The sequence below is a fragment of the Saccharomyces cerevisiae genome, chromosome XIV, assembly GCF_000146045.2.
Source record: "Saccharomyces cerevisiae S288C chromosome XIV, complete sequence".
NCBI lineage: Eukaryota > Fungi > Ascomycota > Saccharomycetes > Saccharomycetales > Saccharomycetaceae > Saccharomyces > Saccharomyces cerevisiae.
Genome location: NC_001146.8, coordinates 198,460 through 222,708, shown reverse-complemented (window position 1 = coordinate 222,708; position 24,249 = coordinate 198,460). Strand labels below are relative to the sequence as shown.

Genomic DNA, 24,249 nt, shown 5'->3' with positions numbered 1-24,249 from the left:
TCAATAGATAAATTGTTGTAATTGTAACTAAAAATTAAGGTATAAGATTAAATTATATTCTAGGAAGTATGTATAAAATATTCATTTGTTGTAAAATTGGAGGGCTTAAGCGGCCAACATTTTATGTTTACACTTTTTCTTGTTTTAAGAATAGAAAAAAAATATACGTGAAAAAAATTTGAAGTCATCGCAAAGTAGCTCTTTTTACATAGTAAAAGTCTGACCAGCCAAGAGTTAATATCAGTATAGTGATATCCTACTACTTCAAAAATAACGGATGAAGACCTGCTACTATGAGCTTTTAGGGGTCGAAACGCATGCTTCTGATCTTGAGTTAAAAAAAGCTTACCGTAAAAAGGCCCTACAATATCACCCAGATAAAAACCCAGATAATGTTGAAGAAGCCACACAAAAATTTGCTGTGATTCGAGCCGCTTATGAAGTACTGTCTGACCCCCAGGAAAGAGCATGGTATGACTCACATAAGGAACAAATTTTAAATGATACTCCACCAAGCACTGATGATTACTATGATTATGAGGTAGACGCTACAGTCACAGGTGTCACAACTGATGAATTACTCTTATTTTTTAACTCTGCTCTTTATACTAAAATAGACAACTCAGCTGCTGGGATATATCAAATTGCAGGAAAAATATTTGCCAAGTTAGCTAAAGATGAGATTTTAAGTGGTAAGCGACTGGGGAAATTTTCCGAGTATCAAGATGATGTATTCGAACAGGATATTAATAGTATTGGCTATTTGAAAGCCTGCGATAACTTTATTAACAAGACGGATAAACTTTTATATCCTTTATTTGGATATTCGCCAACGGATTATGAATATTTGAAACATTTCTATAAGACTTGGTCAGCGTTCAATACCTTGAAAAGTTTTAGCTGGAAAGACGAGTACATGTACTCTAAAAACTATGACAGAAGAACCAAGAGGGAAGTTAATAGAAGAAATGAGAAGGCTAGGCAACAAGCTCGAAATGAATACAACAAAACCGTGAAAAGGTTTGTAGTTTTCATAAAAAAGCTCGATAAAAGAATGAAAGAAGGTGCAAAAATTGCAGAAGAACAGCGTAAACTAAAAGAACAACAGAGGAAAAATGAGTTAAATAACAGAAGAAAGTTTGGGAACGACAACAATGACGAAGAAAAATTTCATTTACAAAGCTGGCAAACGGTAAAAGAAGAAAACTGGGATGAACTGGAAAAGGTATATGATAATTTTGGAGAATTCGAAAATTCTAAGAATGATAAGGAAGGTGAAGTATTGATTTACGAGTGTTTTATCTGCAACAAGACATTTAAGTCGGAAAAGCAATTGAAAAACCACATAAACACTAAACTGCATAAGAAAAATATGGAAGAGATACGGAAAGAAATGGAAGAGGAAAACATAACGCTTGGGTTGGATAATCTCTCCGATCTCGAGAAATTTGATTCAGCAGATGAAAGTGTTAAAGAAAAAGAAGATATTGATCTGCAAGCATTGCAAGCTGAACTCGCTGAAATTGAAAGAAAACTGGCAGAATCGTCTTCTGAAGACGAAAGTGAAGATGACAATCTCAACATAGAAATGGATATAGAGGTAGAAGACGTCAGTTCGGATGAAAATGTACATGTGAATACGAAGAATAAAAAGAAAAGAAAAAAGAAAAAAAAAGCAAAGGTTGACACAGAAACAGAGGAATCTGAATCGTTCGATGATACTAAAGACAAACGGAGTAATGAGTTGGATGATCTTTTGGCATCACTAGGAGACAAGGGCTTACAAACGGATGACGATGAAGATTGGTCTACTAAAGCGAAAAAGAAAAAGGGCAAACAACCTAAAAAGAATTCTAAATCCACAAAAAGCACTCCGTCCTTGTCGACTCTACCGTCCTCTATGTCTCCAACCTCCGCGATCGAGGTGTGCACTACATGCGGAGAATCATTTGATAGTCGAAATAAGCTATTCAACCACGTGAAGATAGCAGGGCATGCGGCAGTGAAAAACGTAGTGAAAAGAAAGAAAGTCAAGACCAAAAGAATATAGTGACACCAAACCATAGAACGCCGAAACAGAAATTATTAGTAGAGCTGTGTAGAGTTTAATTTAACTGTAGTCAATGTGGAAAATGAATACCGACTGTTGTCTGGAATAACAACATTAATCCGGGTGACGCAGCCTGGAATTTTTTTTTCAATTCTCGCCGAATAGGAGGATTGATGAGCTGCCACTATTGAATTTTTGAGGAAGAGTGGCTTCAGCATGTAGTTTTCCTTTCTACTAGGCCAGAAAAGCAACTATACAAAGACGAAAGCTTCCTTACTCGAGGTTGAAAAGAATAGCAAAAATCTTTCCTTTTCAAACAGCTCATTTGGAATTGTTTATAGCACTGAATTGAATCGAAGAGGAATAAAGATCCCCCGTACGAACTTCTTTATTTTTAGTTTTTCATTTTTTGTTATTAGTCATATTGTTTTAAGCTGCAAATTAAGTTGTACACCAAATGATGAATAACAACGGCAACCAAGTGTCGAATCTCTCCAATGCGCTCCGTCAAGTAAACATAGGAAACAGGAACAGTAATACAACCACCGATCAAAGTAATATAAATTTTGAATTTTCAACAGGTGTAAATAATAATAATAATAACAATAGCAGTAGTAATAACAATAATGTTCAAAACAATAACAGCGGCCGCAATGGTAGCCAAAATAATGATAACGAGAATAATATCAAGAATACCTTAGAACAACATCGACAACAACAACAGGCATTTTCGGATATGAGTCACGTGGAGTATTCCAGAATTACAAAATTTTTTCAAGAACAACCACTGGAGGGATATACCCTTTTCTCTCACAGGTCTGCGCCTAATGGATTCAAAGTTGCTATAGTACTAAGTGAACTTGGATTTCATTATAACACAATCTTCCTAGATTTCAATCTTGGCGAACATAGGGCCCCCGAATTTGTGTCTGTGAACCCTAATGCAAGAGTTCCAGCTTTAATCGATCATGGTATGGACAACTTGTCTATTTGGGAATCAGGGGCGATTTTATTACATTTGGTAAATAAATATTACAAAGAGACTGGTAATCCATTACTCTGGTCCGATGATTTAGCTGACCAATCACAAATCAACGCATGGTTGTTCTTCCAAACGTCAGGGCATGCGCCAATGATTGGACAAGCTTTACATTTCAGATACTTCCATTCACAAAAGATAGCAAGTGCTGTAGAAAGATATACGGATGAGGTTAGAAGAGTTTACGGTGTAGTGGAGATGGCCTTGGCTGAACGTAGAGAAGCGCTGGTGATGGAATTAGACACGGAAAATGCGGCTGCATACTCAGCTGGTACAACACCAATGTCACAAAGTCGTTTCTTTGATTATCCCGTATGGCTTGTAGGAGATAAATTAACTATAGCAGATTTGGCCTTTGTCCCATGGAATAATGTCGTGGATAGAATTGGCATTAATATCAAAATTGAATTTCCAGAAGTTTACAAATGGACGAAGCATATGATGAGAAGACCCGCGGTCATCAAGGCATTGCGTGGTGAATGAAGGCTGCTTTAAAAACAAGAAAGAAAGAAGAAGGAGGAAAAGAAGGTTATAAGGGTATGTATATAGGCAGACAAAAAGGAAAATTAAGTGCAAATATAAACAAAAATGTCATAGAAGTATATAATAGTTTTGAAATTTCTGTTGCTTCTATTTATTCTTTGTTACCCCAACCACAGAATTCCAAAATTTTGTTTTATGTAATAATTGAAATACTATAAATTTCTCAACTATATTCGGGGTGTTGTCACTGTATATCTGGCGCTTTCAATAAAGCTGGTACAATTGCGTATTTTTCTCGGCATTTGCCACGATGGGCTTAAGAAAGATCACAATAGAAAATTTCAAATATTTAATATTTGCGAAGAAGGGATTTGTTCAGTTATGACGATTAGATACATATGTAACTTACATGCAAACGGTTTTTGTTCATGGAAATACGTTCTAGTGAATGTATAAATCGATTGATGTCGAGATATGAAAAGTTTACAAACACTATGTGAAATCTCATTGATGAGAAATCATTCAAACATACAATCTGTGAGTAATGTCCCCTATCACTTATTAAAGAGGATACTGCAGAAAGTAAAAATACCACAACTATTAAAACTTGAGAAAAGCAACGTACTATTGATATTTGACGATGATGAACTATGGTTAGAATTTTTAAGGCAAGATTTCCCGACTAATGTACACGAACAATTTGTCTCTAAGAGAGACATTATTTGCAAATATTACTTTGATTTCGTTAAGGAAAACGATATAGAACTGTACCATTCGAATCAGGATTTATTGAAGTCTTGCGTGCGTCAATCAGTCGTCAAAGACATCCGAAACAACAAGTACCGAATACCATACAGAATGTTATACTCAAAGTACCAACAAGAAGTGGAAAAGAAACAAGAGGAAAGCGCAGAGAGATTAAGGCTGGAAATGCAGAAGTTGCAGCAAGAAAGAGAAAAAAAGCAAACCATAGTGGTTGACCACACTGTTTACTTCAAAAAGAGAAACACCAAGAAGACTACAAGGTTGCACAACGAACCCCATTCGCAATTATACATGAAATCGTTGAAAGATCACGAGTCCAGACTAAAGCATTTCAAAGACGGCGGATTCAACATTGCAAAAAGGCATGCGCAACGTGTGGCCTTTGGTGGCCAAGCGGGCGGACAATCGTCTTCCCCCAAGAAAGGCCCATTGTCCATCAAACCGGAGCCTGTTAAGGTAAATCGTCAAATGGATAATGTCACAGCAGAGAAGAAAGATGTTACGCAGCCCATCACGCCGGTGAAGAAGAGAAGATCCGAATCACCGTCAATCTTTCTCAATCGTAAAAAACCTGCGCTATTCAGGCCTACTCCGAAGACAAACGCTGCAGGTTCTCGACCCCATACAACAGCGATCACCAACGATCACCGTACTACTTCTCATCCTTATCCCCACAAAGATGTTGTAACTTCAATATCAAGTGTCACCGCAAATCCCGTAACAAAGGGCCACAAGAAGAAGAAATCCGGAATTTTCGTACGAAATGCCGGATCTGACGGAGATAGTTTTCCGCACGTGACCGCAACCGGCCCTACTACCCGTCCGTATATCTATGAGCCACGGAAATAGCAGTAACCCAACTCCGAAGGCCGTCACATCCCCTGCGATTTCCCACGGGTCCAGTCATTCCGCGGAGAAAGAAAGCAACCGGAAGCAACGGCATCCCTGCTTATAAGCGATTTTCGCGTTGCGCGTCATCTTTTTGTCTTCCGTCTTAGTAATTTTTATGATTTTTTTCATTCCACCCGACTCTATTTGAGTGCAAGCATGCGATATATCTCTCTATATATTGCCAGATCTTTATCGCAATAGGTTCATGCACTATATGCGCATCCCACTCTTGTACATGCACAATATTGTGCTCATTGTCTGAATATATATATATTTATATATATATATGTATGTATATATATCAGTTCTAGATAGACTAATACCACTTCTTCGTTAGAAAAATATTTCAATCCTTATTTTGTTTCTAACTGTTCCCTTCTCTCCATCCAACAAATAATACAAAACCACTTTATATAAAAAAAATTACAAAAGCAAAAAATGTTCAAGAGATTTAGCAAAAAGAAGGAGGCTCCAGAAGACCCAAAAAATTTGATTAATATTGATAAGCCTATCAAAGAACTTCCTGCTTCGATAGCTATTCCAAAAGAAAAACCACTTACAGGTGAGCAACAAAAAATGTATGACGAAGTGCTAAAACATTTCAGTAACCCTGACTTGAAGGTTTATACAAGTGAAAAAAATAAGTCGGAGGATGATCTTAAACCCTTAGAGGAAGAAGAAAAGGCATGGTTGACAAGAGAATGTTTTTTACGTTACCTAAGGGCTACTAAATGGGTGCTAAAAGACTGTATCGATAGAATCACCATGACTCTAGCGTGGAGAAGAGAATTCGGTATTAGTCATTTAGGTGAAGAGCATGGTGATAAAATAACTGCTGACTTGGTGGCCGTCGAGAACGAATCAGGTAAGCAGGTGATTTTGGGTTACGAAAACGATGCTAGACCTATCTTATATTTGAAACCGGGCAGACAAAATACAAAGACTTCTCACAGACAGGTACAGCACTTGGTCTTCATGTTGGAAAGAGTTATCGATTTTATGCCAGCTGGTCAAGACTCTCTAGCTTTGCTAATAGACTTTAAAGATTACCCTGATGTTCCTAAAGTACCTGGCAATAGTAAAATCCCACCTATTGGTGTAGGGAAAGAAGTGCTGCATATTCTACAAACTCATTATCCAGAAAGACTAGGAAAAGCACTTTTGACGAATATTCCTTGGTTAGCATGGACTTTCTTGAAGTTAATTCACCCTTTTATTGACCCACTGACCCGTGAAAAGCTAGTTTTTGATGAACCATTTGTTAAATATGTCCCTAAGAACGAACTAGATTCGTTGTATGGTGGTGATCTGAAATTCAAGTACAATCATGATGTTTATTGGCCAGCTCTGGTGGAAACCGCGCGTGAAAAAAGAGATCATTATTTTAAGAGGTTTCAAAGCTTCGGTGGTATTGTAGGTTTAAGTGAGGTTGATTTAAGAGGTACTCATGAAAAACTTCTTTACCCAGTAAAATCGGAAAGCAGTACCGTGTAAAGGCAAATTTAGATAGATAATGATAATGCACTATAATATATAATAAATAAAAGAGAATAAAAAGTTTAATCACGTTCCCGCTTCTTTTTCCTAACCATCAAAGAATGCAATCTAAAGAAGAAGAAGCGAATACCCTCTTTTAAATATATACGCGTCTATATGCACTGTAGATAAGCTGTTACATATCAAAAAGGTTTGGCACATTTGCGCTTTTCTGTAGCGCCTGTAACCGGTGAAGTCATCATTTGCCAGTCTGTAGCATACATCAATCCACCAGCACCATTAGCAGCTCTGGCGAACACGACCCCAAGGTCATTCCTTGCAGTGGTCAAATAGTAGTTGGTTCCGTCACCTAATGATAAAACTTGCGCCCTAACAATATCTCCCGGCTTGAAACATTCTATCACTTTCACACGATCTCTGTCTGTAGACCGTACATCCTGAGACCTGATTATACCTCTGAATGTCTCACCTAAATCTGATGATGCTTGAGAAACAGAGAACGTAGCTGCTCCAGAACCGCCACCAGCAGCGACTATTCCCGATCCATTACTGCCGATGCCACTATCAATTGGAGATGGTTTATCTTCCACAGCTAAAATTTCGACATTGGCTCGTTGCAACGAAAGCCTTGTCACCCTGGTCAGCACAATATCACCTTCCTTCGGTAGGTTATTGGCAAAATCATTATTAGCATATTTGTTGGTTTTACGACCCTTTTCTGTCCCAGGAAGCACTGAAACCAGAATATTTTTTACAGTTCTTCTTGTGACATCATTAGGTGATGCATCTACTGATTTTTCTTCCTCTGTAGATTGATCAGTGCCTTCACGCTCTTCTTCCTGATCAGTTTTTTTTTCTTCCTCACACCTCACTGTCCCAACTAGTGTAGCAGTTATAGCTTCTAAAGTTCGTCCGTTGTGTTCATATTGAATTAGTTTAGTTCCGGGACCGGGCACATAATTGAAAATTATATCTTCGCCATCTTTATTTTCCGTACCGTACTGTGGGCATATTAGTTTACCTGGATAAGCTATTTCTGGAAACTGAAAATTGCATGCCATTATAATACACTTATAGATTGAGGTATTCAATGCTCTGGAAAAAATCAAAGAATCTTTAATATACAAATGCGTAGTTAATCATGCCGTACCATAAGCTCATCATCAGTGAATTCTGGATCTTATTTTTCTTTCTTTTTTCAATATTTTTTGGAAATTTTTACTTCACGTGACGGAGACGGGTAATGCAGACGGTATTTTGAAATGATGCCGCAAATACAACACATAACACCCAAGATTCTTGCGATAAATTATAGGTTTATAAAAACTAGAATGTCTTGATATGTATGATTTGATTCATTTCCATTTCTCCCAGTTTTCTGCTCTAATAAAAATGTGTGTAACATCGCGAATCATCGTGTACTTCCATTGCGCTCTTTAACTCATTTAATTCCAATTTGATCATTTGAGCCAGTTGTGGAGTAAGCTGGTTACAAGTGGAAATTTCTGGATGTCTATCATATTCGAATTCTCCATAAGTGTCGTAAAGTATTATCTGGGACGAAAACCGGACACCCTGGTCATTATTACTGTTTACATACACCTCACCTAGACTTGTTAAGTCTGATTTTACGGGAGAATCAGGCGTCATGGAGTCAATAAAAGAAGTATTCATTCTTGGGGCTTTTAGTCCTTTAAAGGACATTGAAACAGGTCTATTGGGTTCGAATTCTGGTAAATATGCATTATTTCTTGGAGTAACTTCTATGGGCTGTTCTATGTGTTTGTTGAAATCTTCATTCTCAAATTCGTTGTCATTTATTTCACTTCCGTCTTGTTCAAATGTATGTAATTGACCTTGACGCTCATCTCCGTATGTAGTAGCTCCAGCAGCGGAATAAGATTGAGTTTCTCTTTCTTTGTAACTATCCTCTTTGTTATTTCGTGTATCAAAAGTACCAGAGCGATTTACTTCATCATTTCCAACAGGTTCAGGGGTTTCTGTTGCATATGAGGCCGTTGTATCTCCCAAGTCTAGGTCTAGATTGAGATCATCATCACCGAAGTTAATAAAACTTGCAAACTCCATTATATCAGAAATTAACTCGTTATCATCATCTGCAAAAACGCTTTGCCTTTCAGAATCCTTCTTCAGAGGTTCTTCTCTTGGTTTTGGTACATCCCTTTCAACTTCAGTTTTTTCTTCATCAGAGGCCATCACTAGCTGGTCAAATTTTTGTTCAATAGACTCTAAAAATATGTCATCTTTTTTTAGTGGACCACTATCGTCCTTGATATCTAAAAAGTCCTCATTCGTGGTACCTTCGTAAGAGTGTTCTCTGGAGAAATTATCTGAGTATTCGAACCTTCCATTCTTTAAAATGCTGCTAGCAGGAGACTTCGTCAAGTCTGGAGTAGATAATACAACAGAAGATGCCTCAGTGATGAACATTCCCTCACTTTGCGCTTTGATCGATAGCGTATCTGTCAATGACCTTCTTTGCGAGTTCATTGAACTTCTCTTGTTAGACTTTGTAGATCTTGTTCTTTCTAAAGAAACGATCGAGTCGACTTCATGATTATCCAAAAATTTTGGGAAAAGAACCTCACCTGTATCGTGTTTGGAAAATGCTGGTGAGGGTGCTTCGTAGTCCAGTGATAAAAAATTATCCTTGGTTGGTAATTGAAGATCATTTTTGGCATCATCATCTTCTCTTACGTGTTCTTGTAGCGGGGTATTTATCTGTTTATCACCTCCCAATATGAGATCCATGTTTAAAGGAGTAGGTTTTCTCTGATCAATTGATCTCGTTACGTGATCTATTTTCACGGGAGTATCGTCGTGGTTTTTTCGTAGTAGAGGTGATTCAGTGGATAACACTGATGCGGCGTCAATTATTTGTTCAGTATCTTGCTTTTTGTCCTTGGATTTTGGGGTTCTTTTTTTTTGCCTCATTGGTTCCTTTCGAGGTGAGTCTGATGTTTCAATTTTTCCCTTTAGGAAGGAATTGAAAATGCTACTGCTACTGTGAGACTTCTTCTTTAGTTTTTCAGGCGTTTTTAAAGAGGTTTGAATATTCATTGAGAAAGTGCTCGATGAAGACATCTTATTTTTTTCATTCGTTACACTATTATTACCAATAACTGGTTTCGGTTCTTTCTTCTTCAGAAATGAAAATATACTCTTTTTCTTTTTATGCATAGAAGTGTCTTCAAGTACCGAGCCTGCTGAAGTAGTCCTTTGGGCAGAAGAATCAGTATACTTTCGCGCTTCTGCTTTGTTTAAACGAACTTTTGGGTTGTATAATTTACTCGAAGGAGGCGAGGGTTTCGGATCCTCTTTTAAAAATGGTGCGCTATGTGTTGTGCTTTCAGTTTCTGAATTAATGATAGTATTTTCCTCCCGCTTAACTGGTAAATTGTTGTCTCGTTCGAGAATAGTACGTCGTGTACTAACTTTGCTCCGAGGTCCCTGAGAATCAGGTTTTACTCTAGGAGTGGACAAAAAGTCAGGTTCTTCGAAAGACGGTAAACTCAAAGGGGCAACTTGAATACTATTGGATCCGTCAATGTCAATAAGGTTTGGAGAGGTCATCGCCAAGTTTTCATTTGCTTCCTCTCGTACAGACAGCCTGGATCCAGTTATATCCTCGTGATAATTGATCGAGTTGTTTTGCTCTTCGGCCTCTTCTTCTTCTTCTATTATGGAAGACTCAATATTTTGTGCCTTTCTAGTTTTTTGGTCAGCATATTTGGATCTTTCGTTCAGAATATCAGCCAATGCACTTAATGAGGGGGAAGTTGTCATATTTACCGTTTGTACTTCTGAGTCTCGGGCATTACTTTCTCCAAACGACCGCTGCAGAACTGAGCTTTCAACATCCCTATCAAGGACGGATTCGCATGGCTTTATTGATGAATTTAGACTTTGATCTGATATCTCCTTCAATATCAGAGAATTTCGAAAGGTTCTAGCATGATCAAGTGTATTTATCGACGTCGACGAATAAAAAGTAGAATTTAAAAGTTCTGAGGACTTTGAATCTGAAATACTATCCGACATATTCTGTTGAATACGTAGTGATATATCGTTATTAATAAAAACGCTGCTCGTACGGCTTTTGCACTCTGGTTGTTGAGATTTCTTTGTCAATTTATTTGAGTCGCTTTTCCTGTTGTTTATTTGCAAAGTCAAAACCTGTACTAATAAGCGAACTTGAGGGGGTCAACTCTAAGTGTGAGAATATTACACGTCTTGTTCTAAAGAAGATATAAAGCCAATCTGATTTCTTCGAATCTGAAATGATTTTTCATACTCGGGACGATAGAAGAGAGAAGTTGACTTGACGCGTCTCCGCTGACGCGCCTATATAAGACAAAGATTAGCTCGCGGGTAATAAAGAACAGGCAGTGATCTAAAGAATATATAATATAACCTGGGAAACTTATACACTTAATGGTACGGTTGTAGTTACATAATCGAGCAGTTCTTCTGCTGAGCAGTTTTTTGCAATAAATGGATTTTTTCATCATAATTATTTTTCTTGGTATTACTTTCCACGACGGTACTGCTACCGATGCTTGGTTTTGTACTTCCAGAGCCCTTTGGTGAGATTGGAGGCGTCGATTCACGGTCGCTTTTTATTGGAGTAGAAGAATTGTCTAAGAGTATTTCTGTAGGAATTTTATTTGTCGGTACTTGTGTTATATTATGAGGTATAGTAGCGTTTTTAGTTTTCACCATTTGTAGCTTGTTAACTGTACTTATATCATGCATCGCAAGTTTGGGAATGGAAAAATTTAAAACCACAGAGTCACCATTATACGAAAAATCTGGTTGAATCTTTTCCATTGGGTCCTTCCCTGCAGTAATCATACAATTTGCCAAATATGAGTAAAGTTGTCCCCATAGATTTTTGAGTTCCAGTGTGAGAAAAGATCCAAACCTGTCCTGCAATGTAGTCATAAATGCTTTTCCCATTACTTCGAAACCAACGGTTTTGATGCCGAGAATTCTGGAATGGCGTTTTCCTAATTTCACAATATAATCATCTAGGACATGAACGTTTTCAAGGTTGTCAATAGCAGAATCAAGGACCTTACAGAACGAAACTGCTTGATGTTTTAATGATGGAAAATATTCTTCTAACAAGGGATCCATTGCAATCAAATTGTCATAAAACTGTGAACAAAATAGTGCAGTATCAACCTTGTTATCATTGTCCCTTTGTTTTGTTTTACGTGGCCTGGCAGTAGGGTCAATAGTTTTGGAAATCATACCGTCAGGAGCAGTATTCAAATAGGGTCTTTCTGTTGAAGTAATATGTTTATTGGAATACAGAAGTGCTTGAAAAACTTTTAATTCTTTAGGTGTTAAATACTCCCTGAGGAGGATATCCCAGGACATTCGAAGTAACAGCAGATCTCTTGCATTAACTTTAAAGTCGAATCCTTCTGTATTCGGGGAGTCACCACGATCTATCTTGACCTGGTAGACACTACCTTCGGAACGTGAAATAGATTGTGGCATAAAATCGCTTCCGGAGTTTTTGGATGACATTTCACTTCTCATGGAATGATCATGAGAGCCAGGTCTCTCGTTTATTTTCAAATTATCGACTGGACCTATACTACTGCTGTTGTAGGAAGGCAGGGTTACGTTGTACATCATCGGTTTCGTATGGTGGACATTCCCGCTAGACATGTCGCTGTTGGTTAACAACTGCGAATGAAGTATTTTTTCTCCTGTCATACACAACCAGCTTATATGTGGATGAATGCAAACAACTGCAGCGGTCCGGTGGCGAGTCCCTTGAGGGGCAGACTCATATAAAATGGTTGCATAACGATTGCTATTTTTCAAAGGAACATTATTGCTCCGGCTCGTTCGAGCCTAAAAACCTTTTTTTTTGAAGAGGTTTTTCCGATGCCCCTTTTGCCTACGGAGTTTTCACTATCTGCCACGTAGATCGGGACATCTGCACAGAAAATTCCGTAGGAGAGAAATGCGTACCCTTGGTATTCTAGAAGAAAGAAATTCCAGACACTGTCACTCTCATTTCTTTTTATTAAGTCGAGAAGTGAAATGTTTAAAACAATTCTATACAAAACTATGCTATAGTACTAATAATCAGCCGTCCATCTCAAAAAGCATACCTGAACATATGCACAGTCTTGTATACATGGTTGGCCATCTTTTGGTTTGGATGCTAGTGGGTACAATTGTCTTATCACTCGATATTATATTTCCTGCTCTTGTGACGGAACCGCACCTACTGCATCTCTTAAGTTTCCCATCGGATATTTCTGATACACTCAGTTTGTCACAGGTTACATCGTCGTACAGTAATTTGCTAAAAGATTTGGAGGTTCTATTTTTTATGGGTAGTTTATCTGTATCAATAATTAATCCCTCTTCTAATGGTTGCAATAAATGAAATATTTCGGGATTGAAAAACTCTGAATTAGATATTTTCAAGCCACTTGTATCTGCAAAATATACTGCAGCCGCATTCGCATGGGAAATCACTGCATTATTAGCATACTGCAGGAGGAAATCTCCCACTTTGGCATATTCTGGGGGGATTTCAGCTTTCACCAACAACGAAAACTCACGTTCCTGTGATGGCTGTTGTTCGCATAGCGCGATAAATTTGTTGTTTACATCAACTAAAAACGTTTCAAATTTTTCGAAATCCACTGGTGATTCAGATAAGACTAGTTTCAAAAAAGTTGATGACTCGTTTAAAATTGGGTATGATGTTTCTGGAAATTTCGCCACTATTTGGGTGACTTTCTTGATTTCGTTAAGAATAGACAATATCAAAGTCCTGGACATTTTGGCTCCAAATATTCCGTGAACTAGTGTGTATTCCTTGTTTGTGGGATCATTTATTAAAATTAAAATTTCTTGGGTCAAATAAGTGATAAATTTGACAAACCATTTAGCAACAGGAATCAATGAATGAATGAGATCCTGTTTTGAAAATATAGTCTGGAACAACTTCGGGTTTTGTTGTTGGTTAGAATTATTACTTATTTGTTCAATCGCAAAATGAAAATTTCTCGCCACACCATTGAACGCAAACAAAACATTTTTCAAGTAGAGTATAACTCTCGCCATTTCTTCAATATTTTCTTGCGAAAAACAACTGCCAAGTTCCAGCTGCAATAGCATAATTTTTTGAAGTGGCCTACTTGTTATTATTTTATCCATAATCTCTTTAGGCGCATCAGGAGAAATGTTGAAAAACGAGTATAGGCTTTTCAACAAAGTCGTAATAAATTCTTTGGCCCTTTTTCTATCCAAGAATGAAATTCTGAGTATGTGCGTCTTCGCAGCGATGGTCAAGTCTTCGGCAGATATTTGCTTATGTAAACTTTTCACGTATCCAAATGCCAAAGCTGTAGCATTTATAGAATCCTTCTCAGGATCTGCGTAGTTTTTTTGAACAGCAGCATAAAACTGTGGCCATTTTTTATTATACTGTTTAACGATAACCCCACACATAGATGGTGAAACCTTCATCCACTCAACCGATGGAGGTAAAGGGAGCTTCCCATAATTAAATCCTGCGCTTAGTGGGGATGCAATAATATTTTTGAATTTTCCTAATTGGCTCTGACTTATAAGTCGTTCAGTCTCCAACTTCCAATCATTTTGATTGTAGGATTCGATGGTACCATCTTCAAAGTAAAATGAAACAAATGCATCGAACATCTCAGAAGTTATCAAGGTGACTTTTTTGTCGAGAACGATATCACTGTGGCGACGAAGGTTGTAACGGCGCGATTGGAATATTTGATTCGTAGAATTATTTCGATCGATATTTAAATCTGGTTTCAATATCACCAAATACTCAGCTGAAAGTTGTGTTGGAGCTAGTCTATATCTTTTCACCAATGATTTTGATGTATCGCAAACATTATACAAAACTAAAATTTCTGGGGAGGGATCTTTCTCAATTGATGATTTAGACACAACATGCAGGTTCTCTAACTTCAACACATGCCCTTCATCATCCGTTGGATCTAAAGTAGTGCTTAATATAAATTGTATTTTCAACGATGGGTCATTTAGGACGTTTGGTTTGGTCGCATTAAGGTTCCAATTAACGTGTAGTTTGTAAAAAGAGATATTTTTAGATAATTTTGAATATGTGGTTATCAACATACACTGATCATCATTCATAGGTGTAATTCTAGCAAATTCAAGCCATTGAAGATCCTTGAATCTTTGATTTGAAGTGTCCAGCAGCTGTAACGTTATTTTTTTATGATCCTTTGAGTTTGAAAATTGGTACCAAAAATCTATTTGACCGTTTTTCCTTATTGCCAAGCACGCATATTTTATAAAGGGTGGATGGTACACACCATATGGAGGCACTTGCTGTGCTCTGCTTCTATATGTATTAGAACTACTATCAAATGCGCAGAATTGAGAAACGATTACGGATTTTGAAGAGGTGAGCCAGCGAAATTCCAAGATGGATGTATTGTATTCTTTCCTTGTTTGTTTCCTTTCAATGTTCATGGGCTTTAGCTTGTCTACAGGCTTTAAAGGCATAACGTGGTTATAAATTTTGTAAACATTATCTTGAAATACCATCGTTAACTTTTCGTATGTAGTGGCCCGATCAGGACGTTGTCCAGTAATTAACATGGTCATGTTACCTAATTCGTCACATACAGCCAACATGTCACCTGGTAAACTAAACCAGTTGTTCCAATGAATGGAAGATATATTATAAAAGAACTGTGGAGGAGACTTGTTGCTGTTGCCTCCGAAGTTTGGAGTGCTTCCAACCCCGGCTGTAGTTGATCCATTGACAGAAGTTGTTGTCGAGTGAGTGCTTAGAGTACTACTACTTTCTTGGTATTGAACTTCGTGCAATTGCGGGTGTAATACATATTTTTGCGGCGTATGAAATCGCCAGTTTATTCCATTTATGGATTCTAAAAATGTGAGGCAAATATTGGCATTTGAGGACTGTGAGTCACTGTATGCAATAATACCAGTCTTAGACCAGCTCATTAAATGCTCTCCAAGCATCATACTAATATTTACCAACAGAAGGTCAGGTCTGCTAGTTTCTTTTCTTTGGACCTTATTTTTGAAATGAAATTATACTTCTTTTGAAAAGTTCGAAGCTAGCTTTTTTTTTCTTCACCGAAATAGCGAGATTTATCATCATGAGCCTGCAAACGGCAATATACAAAGGAGACTAACGAAGGAATCTAAAAGTGTTCGTGGCAATTTTTATATATTTATGCAAACAATTTGAATACAAACTGTGCAAAGTGTATACAGTTCCGCATTTAGAGTATTATAAAAAAAAATAAAGTTACAATGCTTCTAACAAAGAGGGTGTAGGATCGGACTTTCAAATGTCTTATATTACATTAGTTGCCCACTATTCAAACGTTAAAGGGAGTGGTATCTTCATCCACATCTTCGTTCGATATGTTATCTAGCTCAAAGCTCACGTTATTGTTTTCCTCTTCAAGTTCGTATGATTTCGGAAGGAATCCTTGTTTTCCCTTTTCAAGTAGATATAGGTAGAATTCCAAACATGCAATCATCCAGAAGTAGACCAAAAATGCGCCTGATACGATAATTAGAACGTACGCACTATGGTCGCCTCCCAACCGCAACACTAAAATGAGTTGTTCTTCGTTTGCGCCCATAAATAGGAGACCTGAACATACTAAACAAAAGGGAGCAAGGTATTGGAATGAATGTATTTTGTCCAGCGTTCTTTTATCACGTAGTAAAAAAGATATTTCGATAATTCTTAAAGCGCCTCCACACATTAAAACTAGCCCAAACATATTATGGACTTTTGTGCTAATTATCAAGTGCTGGGCGTGCTCAGACATGGCCCATCCGGTGAAAATAATAATCAAACTTGGTACAAATGTTCTTCTGCCATTTCTGGAAAGGAAAATCCCGAGTATTCCACCAGTCCACCAGATAATTCCCATAAACGTGTGTTGATAATCGTGAACACTCCATCCTTCACGTCCCCACCTGTGTTCAGTAAAAGTATTTACAACGCCCCATATGCACATAACCCAACTGTCGACGTAATCCTGTGAATATGAGGTTTGGGCACTGCGAATCCATGGTATAACCAAAACCAGTACATAAATGAACCCGTACAACACAAACGCGGATCCCATGATACCATGAGCGATGCATTGCCCTGTGTGTGCCTCTCTACAAAACCCAAAGAGCGCAACAGGTGCCAAACAGACTTTAACCCAACCTGTTAGAACAGTTAGAAAGGATAAACCACGATGGATATATGACAACCTTTTCTCACCTGCATTTGATATGAACGTTTGCAACCTCTTGCTTTTCACTAAGAAACCAGTTCCTCCAGCTAATCCACCAAAGAATAAGGTTATCCAAGTAAGTCCCACCAAAAACCATGCGGTTCCCCTTGAAGTTCTATTTTCTACCCCATCATTGTCTTGAAATCTTAATACGGCAGCTTCTAAGAAAGCGTAAACGGCACAAGTGCATTGTAAGAGGGTAGCTGAATATATCCTGCCAGCGAACGAAAGGCACGTCACCACGGATGGTAAAAGCAACAAGAATCCCAAAGTGCAGAGCCAGTGGAAAGATTTCGACCCAGCCTGCACAATTTCTGGCCTCGTGTATCCCGAAGTATCATCCATGCCCATATCATGCTCCATATCACCGCAGACTTTTTCAAAGAAAAAGCATATTAGTAGAATTGCGCTAATGGATCTGGAAAATCCGAAGACAATATTCTTATTAGCTGCTGTCATTCCTTCTAGGCAGGTAAGGTTTATTCGACCTATTTTTTGTTTTGTCTGCCGTTTTAAAGTTATTCAGCTGTGGTCTTAAATATGCATTAATTGGACCCTCCCCTTTTATGTGCTTGATATATCGGTTCGGAGTTTTCATTTTATTCGCGGGTGCAAACAATGCAAAGTACATCATAGGGATTTCAAACGGAAGGAATAGGATATTAATGTTTGTTTATATATCATATACACATATACGTATACGTATGAGAGAGTATTATAATCTATAAGAAAAAAATGCTATTTTGTAATTTGAAGCTTTCTGTACATATCGAATCACGATCGTCCGGAAGATGGAGGAACATCAGGCTGTAATTCTTGTAATTTATTGGAAGCAGATTCTGCGTTGGCGTCATTTGGGAACTTTTGCTTTATAGGGTCACTAAATGGATTTTCGTTTGTTAGTACACTATCAATTGTATGTTCAGCATCACCGTTTTCTGATGAAGACAAACTTGCAAGATGGTCTTCATCGGACAAATCAAAATCGAAGTCCTCAACCTCTTCGGGCTCAGTAATTCCGGAAGTTCCATTGTCCAAAGTAGAATCGTACTCAGAGTCTGTATCAATGATATCGAATTCATACGTTTCCGCTCTTGACCTTCTGATCCTTCTCCTTGATTTCATAAAAAACATGAAGTATAACACCAAAAATGTGGCGCCAATCAAAAATATTGTTAAAAAATAATGCATGGCTTGCCTAGGAGAGGAAAGTTTTTTAGGAGTGTTTGGATCAGAATCAGGATCGGTACTCGCAGTAGTCGTTTGGGGAATGGCCGACGTTTCCACACCAATTGAGATAGAAGATGTAGAAGTAGCGCTGATGGAAATAGAAGTTGAACTGGCAGAATATTGTGATACGGTACTTTCTGTAGCAGCTGGTTCAACCTCCTCTTTATCGTTTCCAAAGACGAAAGTTTCTGTTTTAGATGAATCAATGGATTCCCCAAAGAGCTTCAGCCTCCAACTGTGGAAGTCAATCCTGTGTCCATTTTCTGTTGTCTTAACCTTGATTTTCCAATCACCTACGCCGTTCTCACCCCAATGTGCTACAGACATGAATGTCCAGTCTTTGAATCCCTCTGATGAAACATCTCTTGGTCTTACAACGCCAAGGTTTGAAATTATCCCCGCTGGTGATATTAAATCGACAGTCGTAGTTCCCCTAATTTCTGTATCAATATCTACAGTTACCGTGACGTGCTCAATTCTCTTGAAGTTAGCATCTTGAAGACTTTTTTCTGATATGGTTATGACGGATTCTAATGTCTCTTCCGTGGAGTTTGTGGACTGGGAAACATACAATGTTGGCAGGTAAAACCAGGTTTGTGCGTTAACATTCTCCCAGGTCTTGGACATTTCAATTAACTTATGGGCATCGATTTTACCAAAGCCATAGCGATGAGAGTATTTCTTCCCCATGGCGCTATCTCTCCAATCTCCGTCAGCGTTCTTTTCTAACCCTACCGCAGACAAGATTGATAAATACTGTACGTCTCTCCAAGTTAGGTTTGGGTTGGCTTCTAGTAACAAAGTGTAAACACCGGCAGCTAATGGAGCAGCCGCAGACGTTCCACCGTGGCTATTACTGCATCTGCCGTTGATATCACTCGAATGAATATATTCGCCTGAACCTGAAGAATACGTGACTGCCATGACGGCGGAACAACCTTCGGAATAAGGAGGATGTAGATCTTTGTGATCAATAGCCCCAATAGTAATAGAATATATGGAATTAGTATAGCCGTCGTAATTGCAATTATCACCACGAGTTCCACCATTTCCACTGGCAAAAACGTAAATCGCTCCTTTGGAATCTCTTCCCTCAGTAACACCTTTTACTAAAGCCTTTTTCACCAGGTCACTAGGGCCTTGTAAATGTCTTCCGTCATCAGCGGGACCCCATGAGCATGAATATATATCGTTTACGTCTAGACCATAAATCAAGGACGCAGCTTCATCTTCCGTAGTGATATCACCGGATAAGATTCTTATGCCTGAGATTTTAGCGTTGTAACCTACCCCGACACCGCAAAAATTGTTACCTTTTTTGGCAGCTATTTCACCTGCACATCTCGTACCATGGTAGTCATCAGATAATCTTGGTTTAGGTAAATTGGTATTGTCGTTGAAATCCCAAGAACCTTCAGCGCAAAAATTATCCTTCAAGTCTTCATTTTCGTAGTCAAGGCCATCATCAACAATGGCAGCCACGACCCCTGCGCCTGTAATATTATTGTACCACAGATCAAGAACATTTATATCACTGCCAGGAAAACTTGGATTGACCAAGTGCCACTGCCTCTCAAAAAGCGGATCATTTATGCTGAGTTTATCCTCAGCTTCTTTTACCGGTAACAAGCTTGAGTCCATTGGTGGAGCAGGCACCGGTAGTCTCTTAAATAGGTCGTTACGCGGGAATAAATCATGGACAGATAATATGTGGTCGTTGTTATCCCCCTGTAACTCTTCTAATGATGATCTTTTGCCCAATTTTAGCAACTCTTTTGAAAAAACATAATGGTTTGGTAGCCCTCGAACATCATGTTCATATTTCCAATTTGGATGCATTTCCTCCAAGCGGGATAATGTTTCATTGCTTTCTACAGCAAAATACTGTCGTGACGTATGGTCCTTCAATGGAATTTGTTGTGATGATACAAGAGCGGATGTTGAAAAGGCCCACCAAAAGCATAAAGTAATATATTTCCTCACTTTCATCTGATAATGGGTTAGTAGTTTATAATTATGTGACGAGGCCAAAAAACAACGGGATTAGTTTATCCTTAGTATGGTAGCCGAATGAATGAAATATGTGGAATAGATTTCTCTTTTACAAAACGGGATGTTTAAGCCAGGAAAAAGAACAGGCTTATGACAGAATTATGCATATGAAACGAGAGAAAGAACACGTCCAGCAAATATGGAGTACCTTGTTTGCCTTTAGAAAATGTTTCGGTTTCAATACTGTTCTCTTCAGCGATGCTGTTGAAGTATCAGCTCAGTTATTTAATATGCTAACCTTTCCTTTGTTTGTTTTCTTTTTCTATCTTTATTTTTTTTCCATTTACCGTTTTTTGCGTTTCAGAAAATGACCCTCATTGATTATATGAATAATAATATACACGTTATCATTTTTTATTTCTTTTATGTATGTATAGTAAAAATAAAACATGTCGAGATACGTGTATCTACATCAGAGCTGCTGAAACTATTTATTTGGCCAAAGCACCCATTGGGTCCCAGATGGGCAAGACAATCGGCTCTTCCTTACCTGAGGTGAATTTTGAAGCCAGCTCTTTTGGCAATTCATTGATATCGACCACAATTTGAAAGCAGTACTCCTCGAAGTACTTTTGAGTCATCACGTATAATCCGTCTTTACCGGAGTCTTTACCCCAGGAATTTTCAACGCGGTAGCGAAGTGGTAATTTAGACGTTTCATCGACGTGGCAGCCAGTGATCAACATAGCATGAGTCATCAAACTTTCATGGTATCTAATACGCGATGCCTTTTGCTGAGGTAAATTATAGCCGATGGCAGGATAGTTCCACAATTCAATATCCATGACACCAGTTTTCTTGTCCATGAACTTTGGAGTGTGAGATCCAAAAAAGACAGCTTTGTTATTTTGTAATCTCTTAACAACCAATTTAGATAGTGTTTCATTGTCAACATTTAAGTAAATCACGGCATCTCCGCCAAGGACGTTTCCTAAACGATCGATCTTAATTAATTTACCATATGGGTGTCTTGGATCATTGATCAATGAGACTGGCGTGGAAGGGTCCAATTTTGCGTATTTGGAGGCAAATTCTAACGGAGTCGATTTGATAGTGTGGATTTTCTTGTCTTTGTCAACGTATTCCCAAGTGAATTGCTCGTTTGGTTGCACTGGAGGTATGTCCATGAACAACGACATCAACCTGAAGATTTCTCTTTGCATTTGCTCTCTCAGAGTGACAATTATGGAATCATCGGCAGAACGCTCTTTCAAAGCTGTTCTTAGAGTCTCGGCAAATTCTCTCAGTTTAGTAGTCAACAGAGAATTCCATTTTCTGGACGCAGTAGTAGAATAAGGTAGATCCCCGTATAAATCTTTGGGGATAAGGCCATACTTCTTGACTAGGTTCAAAAACATGCTGTATTGGCCACCGTCTTCTGTTGGAGCTGCTAACAAGTATTGCACGAGACGTGAGTCGATGTCTTGATCAGCCGAGGAGACGATTTGGTCCAAGAAATAGTTGGCCTTTTCCAACTTATCGTAAAAGAACAAGTAAGCTTGGGACAGTTCGAATTCTTTTAAGTTCAATTCAGAAAGAACATTCAAGCGCAGTTGATTGGTAGCGGCAAACAACCAACATCTACCAGAGCTTTTTTGGTTGGTGACTGGAGTGGAATCAGTAGAGACAACAGTGTTGAAAACCCTGTTATCTTGCTTTTGCAGTCTAGTCTTGTTCAACAGTGCATCATCGGCATTATAATTCTTAAGGACAGTGGTTGCCAATTGATGGGTTAAGTCGGATTGAAACTCTTTGTTCCAAGAGTTGATCTTACTGATATCGATGGAAGAGGACATTCTTTTTAAAACAATTTGTGGTGCTCGTAAAAGGTGGCTTCTAAACGTCTTGAGATACAAGGACCGGGAAACAGAAGTAGGAAGCATGTAACAAAAGAGCAAGGGCTATTTATCGTTTATTTATGGGTGCCCGTCGGCGACTTGTCAGCCGGCGTTATCAATTGATTACCACATGCAACCCCATTGATTAAGAGAGCAGGTGACTTTCTGGTGGGAGGGGAAAAAAGGATGTGTCACTCACTACCCGGCGATTGCATGCTATTTGACACATACTAAAGCAAAATAACATATGTAGCATAATCAATAAAGCGACTATTTTCTAAATTTCAAAAAGCACTGAATATACGATGCCTCTTCACAGGATTAAGAGACAAAATTTGCCTGTTTGTAAAGCATATTGCCTGCCTTTCCGCTAGTTTTTTCTTTTCCACTTCCTATTTTCTTTTTTTACCAGTTTTCCCTGCTCATCGCATGAAGAAAAAAATGATAAAAGCGTTTTATGGTGATGACTAAGAAACTTGTCTTGTCAGCTGGAAAGATAAGAGAGGGAGCTTCCTTTTCCTGAGTGACAAGATAAGTGTACAAGAAAGCATGAGTGCTCTACTGTCCGAGTCTGACCTAAACGATTTTATCAGTCCCGCCCTTGCGTGCGTCAAACCTACCCAGGTGAGCGGGGGCAAGAAGGATAACGTTAACATGAACGGAGAATACGAGGTGAGCACGGAACCAGACCAACTGGAGAAGGTCTCTATTACCCTATCAGACTGCCTCGCGTGTTCTGGTTGTATAACGTCTAGTGAAGAAATCTTGTTGAGTAGCCAAAGTCACTCGGTTTTCCTGAAAAACTGGGGGAAGCTTTCGCAGCAGCAAGACAAATTCCTCGTTGTGAGTGTCTCGCCACAATGCAGACTATCTCTTGCGCAGTACTACGGCTTAACATTGGAGGCGGCCGATTTGTGTTTGATGAATTTTTTCCAAAAGCATTTCCAGTGCAAGTATATGGTTGGAACGGAGATGGGCAGAATCATATCGATTAGCAAAACCGTAGAGAAGATCATTGCGCATAAGAAACAAAAAGAAAATACCGGTGCGGACCGCAAGCCTCTATTATCTGCTGTGTGTCCGGGATTTCTTATATACACGGAAAAGACCAAACCGCAGTTGGTGCCTATGCTGCTCAATGTCAAGTCGCCTCAGCAAATTACGGGCTCGTTGATCAGAGCTACGTTCGAGAGTCTCGCTATCGCGCGTGAGTCCTTTTACCATCTGTCGCTGATGCCATGTTTTGACAAGAAACTAGAAGCGTCAAGGCCAGAATCGCTTGACGATGGGATTGACTGTGTCATTACGCCACGTGAAATAGTGACAATGTTACAAGAGTTGAATTTAGACTTCAAGTCGTTTCTTACTGAGGACACAAGTTTATATGGGCGGCTATCACCGCCGGGATGGGACCCGCGAGTCCACTGGGCGTCGAATCTGGGAGGCACTTGTGGTGGCTATGCCTACCAGTACGTAACGGCTGTCCAACGACTACACCCAGGAAGTCAGATGATAGTTCTGGAGGGTAGAAACAGCGACATTGTCGAGTACCGATTGCTGCACGATGATCGCATAATAGCCGCCGCCAGCGAGCTTTCCGGGTTTAGAAACATCCAAAATCTGGTGCGTAAACTGACCTCGGGCTCCGGGTCAGAGCGCAAGAGGAACATCACCGCTCTGCGGAAGAGACGAACAGGTCCAAAGGCGAACTCACGCGAGATGGCGGCCGCCACGGCCGCCACGGCCGATCCCTACCACTCGGACTACATCGAGGTAAACGCGTGTCCGGGTGCATGCATGAACGGTGGTGGCCTACTCAATGGCGAGCAAAACAGTCTCAAGCGGAAGCAGTTGGTTCAGACACTGAATAAGCGTCACGGAGAGGAGCTAGCAATGGTAGATCCTCTAACCCTGGGACCCAAGCTAGAAGAGGCGGCAGCCCGCCCGCTTTCGCTAGAGTACGTCTTCGCGCCCGTCAAGCAGGCCGTCGAAAAGGATCTCGTCTCTGTTGGGAGCACCTGGTAAGTAAGGTGTAGTTTTGCACCCGTGTACATAAGCGTGAAATCA

At 39.1% G+C, this 24,249-nt stretch overlaps 12 protein-coding genes across 12 annotated transcripts; 5 read left to right on the top strand and 7 right to left on the bottom strand.

Moving 5' to 3' along the window:
- Nucleotides 1–277: 277 nt before the first annotated feature.
- JJJ1 (Jjj1p) lies at nucleotides 278–2,050 on the top strand (the record flags this gene model as incomplete). Its single annotated transcript, NM_001183065.1, has 1 exon — nucleotides 278–2,050. One exon carries the CDS (start codon nucleotides 278–280, stop codon nucleotides 2,048–2,050), a length of 1,773 nt encoding a protein of 590 aa, NP_014172.1.
- A 457-nt stretch (nucleotides 2,051–2,507) lies between these two features.
- URE2 (glutathione peroxidase) lies at nucleotides 2,508–3,572 on the top strand (the record flags this gene model as incomplete). The annotated part of the gene is made up of 1 exon (NM_001183067.1): nucleotides 2,508–3,572. The coding sequence occupies one exon, from the start codon at nucleotides 2,508–2,510 to the stop codon at nucleotides 3,570–3,572; it is 1,065 nt and encodes a 354-aa protein (NP_014170.1).
- A 474-nt stretch (nucleotides 3,573–4,046) lies between these two features.
- On the top strand, nucleotides 4,047–5,186 carry ELA1 (elongin A; the record flags this gene model as incomplete). Its single annotated transcript, NM_001183068.1, has 1 exon — nucleotides 4,047–5,186. The coding sequence occupies one exon, from the start codon at nucleotides 4,047–4,049 to the stop codon at nucleotides 5,184–5,186; it is 1,140 nt and encodes a 379-aa protein (NP_014169.1).
- Nucleotides 5,187–5,666: 480 nt separating this feature from the next.
- Nucleotides 5,667–6,722, top strand: PDR16 (phosphatidylinositol transporter; the record flags this gene model as incomplete). Its single annotated transcript, NM_001183069.1, has 1 exon — nucleotides 5,667–6,722. The coding sequence occupies one exon, from the start codon at nucleotides 5,667–5,669 to the stop codon at nucleotides 6,720–6,722; it is 1,056 nt and encodes a 351-aa protein (NP_014168.1).
- Nucleotides 6,723–6,907: 185 nt separating this feature from the next.
- CSL4 (exosome non-catalytic core subunit CSL4) lies at nucleotides 6,908–7,786 on the bottom strand (the record flags this gene model as incomplete). Its single annotated transcript, NM_001183070.1, has 1 exon — nucleotides 6,908–7,786. The coding sequence occupies one exon, from the start codon at nucleotides 7,784–7,786 to the stop codon at nucleotides 6,908–6,910; it is 879 nt and encodes a 292-aa protein (NP_014167.1).
- A 322-nt stretch (nucleotides 7,787–8,108) lies between these two features.
- On the bottom strand, nucleotides 8,109–10,787 carry BNI4 (Bni4p; the record flags this gene model as incomplete). The annotated part of the gene is made up of 1 exon (NM_001183071.1): nucleotides 8,109–10,787. One exon carries the CDS (start codon nucleotides 10,785–10,787, stop codon nucleotides 8,109–8,111), a length of 2,679 nt encoding a protein of 892 aa, NP_014166.1.
- A 408-nt stretch (nucleotides 10,788–11,195) lies between these two features.
- On the bottom strand, nucleotides 11,196–12,476 carry YNL234W (uncharacterized protein; the record flags this gene model as incomplete). The annotated part of the gene is made up of 1 exon (NM_001183072.1): nucleotides 11,196–12,476. The coding sequence occupies one exon, from the start codon at nucleotides 12,474–12,476 to the stop codon at nucleotides 11,196–11,198; it is 1,281 nt and encodes a 426-aa protein (NP_014165.1).
- A 378-nt stretch (nucleotides 12,477–12,854) lies between these two features.
- On the bottom strand, nucleotides 12,855–15,779 carry SIN4 (Sin4p; the record flags this gene model as incomplete). The annotated part of the gene is made up of 1 exon (NM_001183074.1): nucleotides 12,855–15,779. One exon carries the CDS (start codon nucleotides 15,777–15,779, stop codon nucleotides 12,855–12,857), a length of 2,925 nt encoding a protein of 974 aa, NP_014163.1.
- Nucleotides 15,780–16,141: 362 nt separating this feature from the next.
- Nucleotides 16,142–17,521, bottom strand: YTP1 (Ytp1p; the record flags this gene model as incomplete). The annotated part of the gene is made up of 1 exon (NM_001183075.1): nucleotides 16,142–17,521. One exon carries the CDS (start codon nucleotides 17,519–17,521, stop codon nucleotides 16,142–16,144), a length of 1,380 nt encoding a protein of 459 aa, NP_014162.1.
- A 315-nt stretch (nucleotides 17,522–17,836) lies between these two features.
- Nucleotides 17,837–20,281, bottom strand: KEX2 (kexin KEX2; the record flags this gene model as incomplete). The annotated part of the gene is made up of 1 exon (NM_001183076.1): nucleotides 17,837–20,281. The coding sequence occupies one exon, from the start codon at nucleotides 20,279–20,281 to the stop codon at nucleotides 17,837–17,839; it is 2,445 nt and encodes an 814-aa protein (NP_014161.1).
- A 494-nt stretch (nucleotides 20,282–20,775) lies between these two features.
- Nucleotides 20,776–22,140, bottom strand: LAP3 (bleomycin hydrolase; the record flags this gene model as incomplete). Its single annotated transcript, NM_001183077.1, has 1 exon — nucleotides 20,776–22,140. The coding sequence occupies one exon, from the start codon at nucleotides 22,138–22,140 to the stop codon at nucleotides 20,776–20,778; it is 1,365 nt and encodes a 454-aa protein (NP_014160.2).
- A 591-nt stretch (nucleotides 22,141–22,731) lies between these two features.
- On the top strand, nucleotides 22,732–24,207 carry NAR1 (iron-sulfur cluster assembly protein NAR1; the record flags this gene model as incomplete). Its single annotated transcript, NM_001183078.1, has 1 exon — nucleotides 22,732–24,207. One exon carries the CDS (start codon nucleotides 22,732–22,734, stop codon nucleotides 24,205–24,207), a length of 1,476 nt encoding a protein of 491 aa, NP_014159.1.
- Nucleotides 24,208–24,249: the final 42 nt, after the last annotated feature.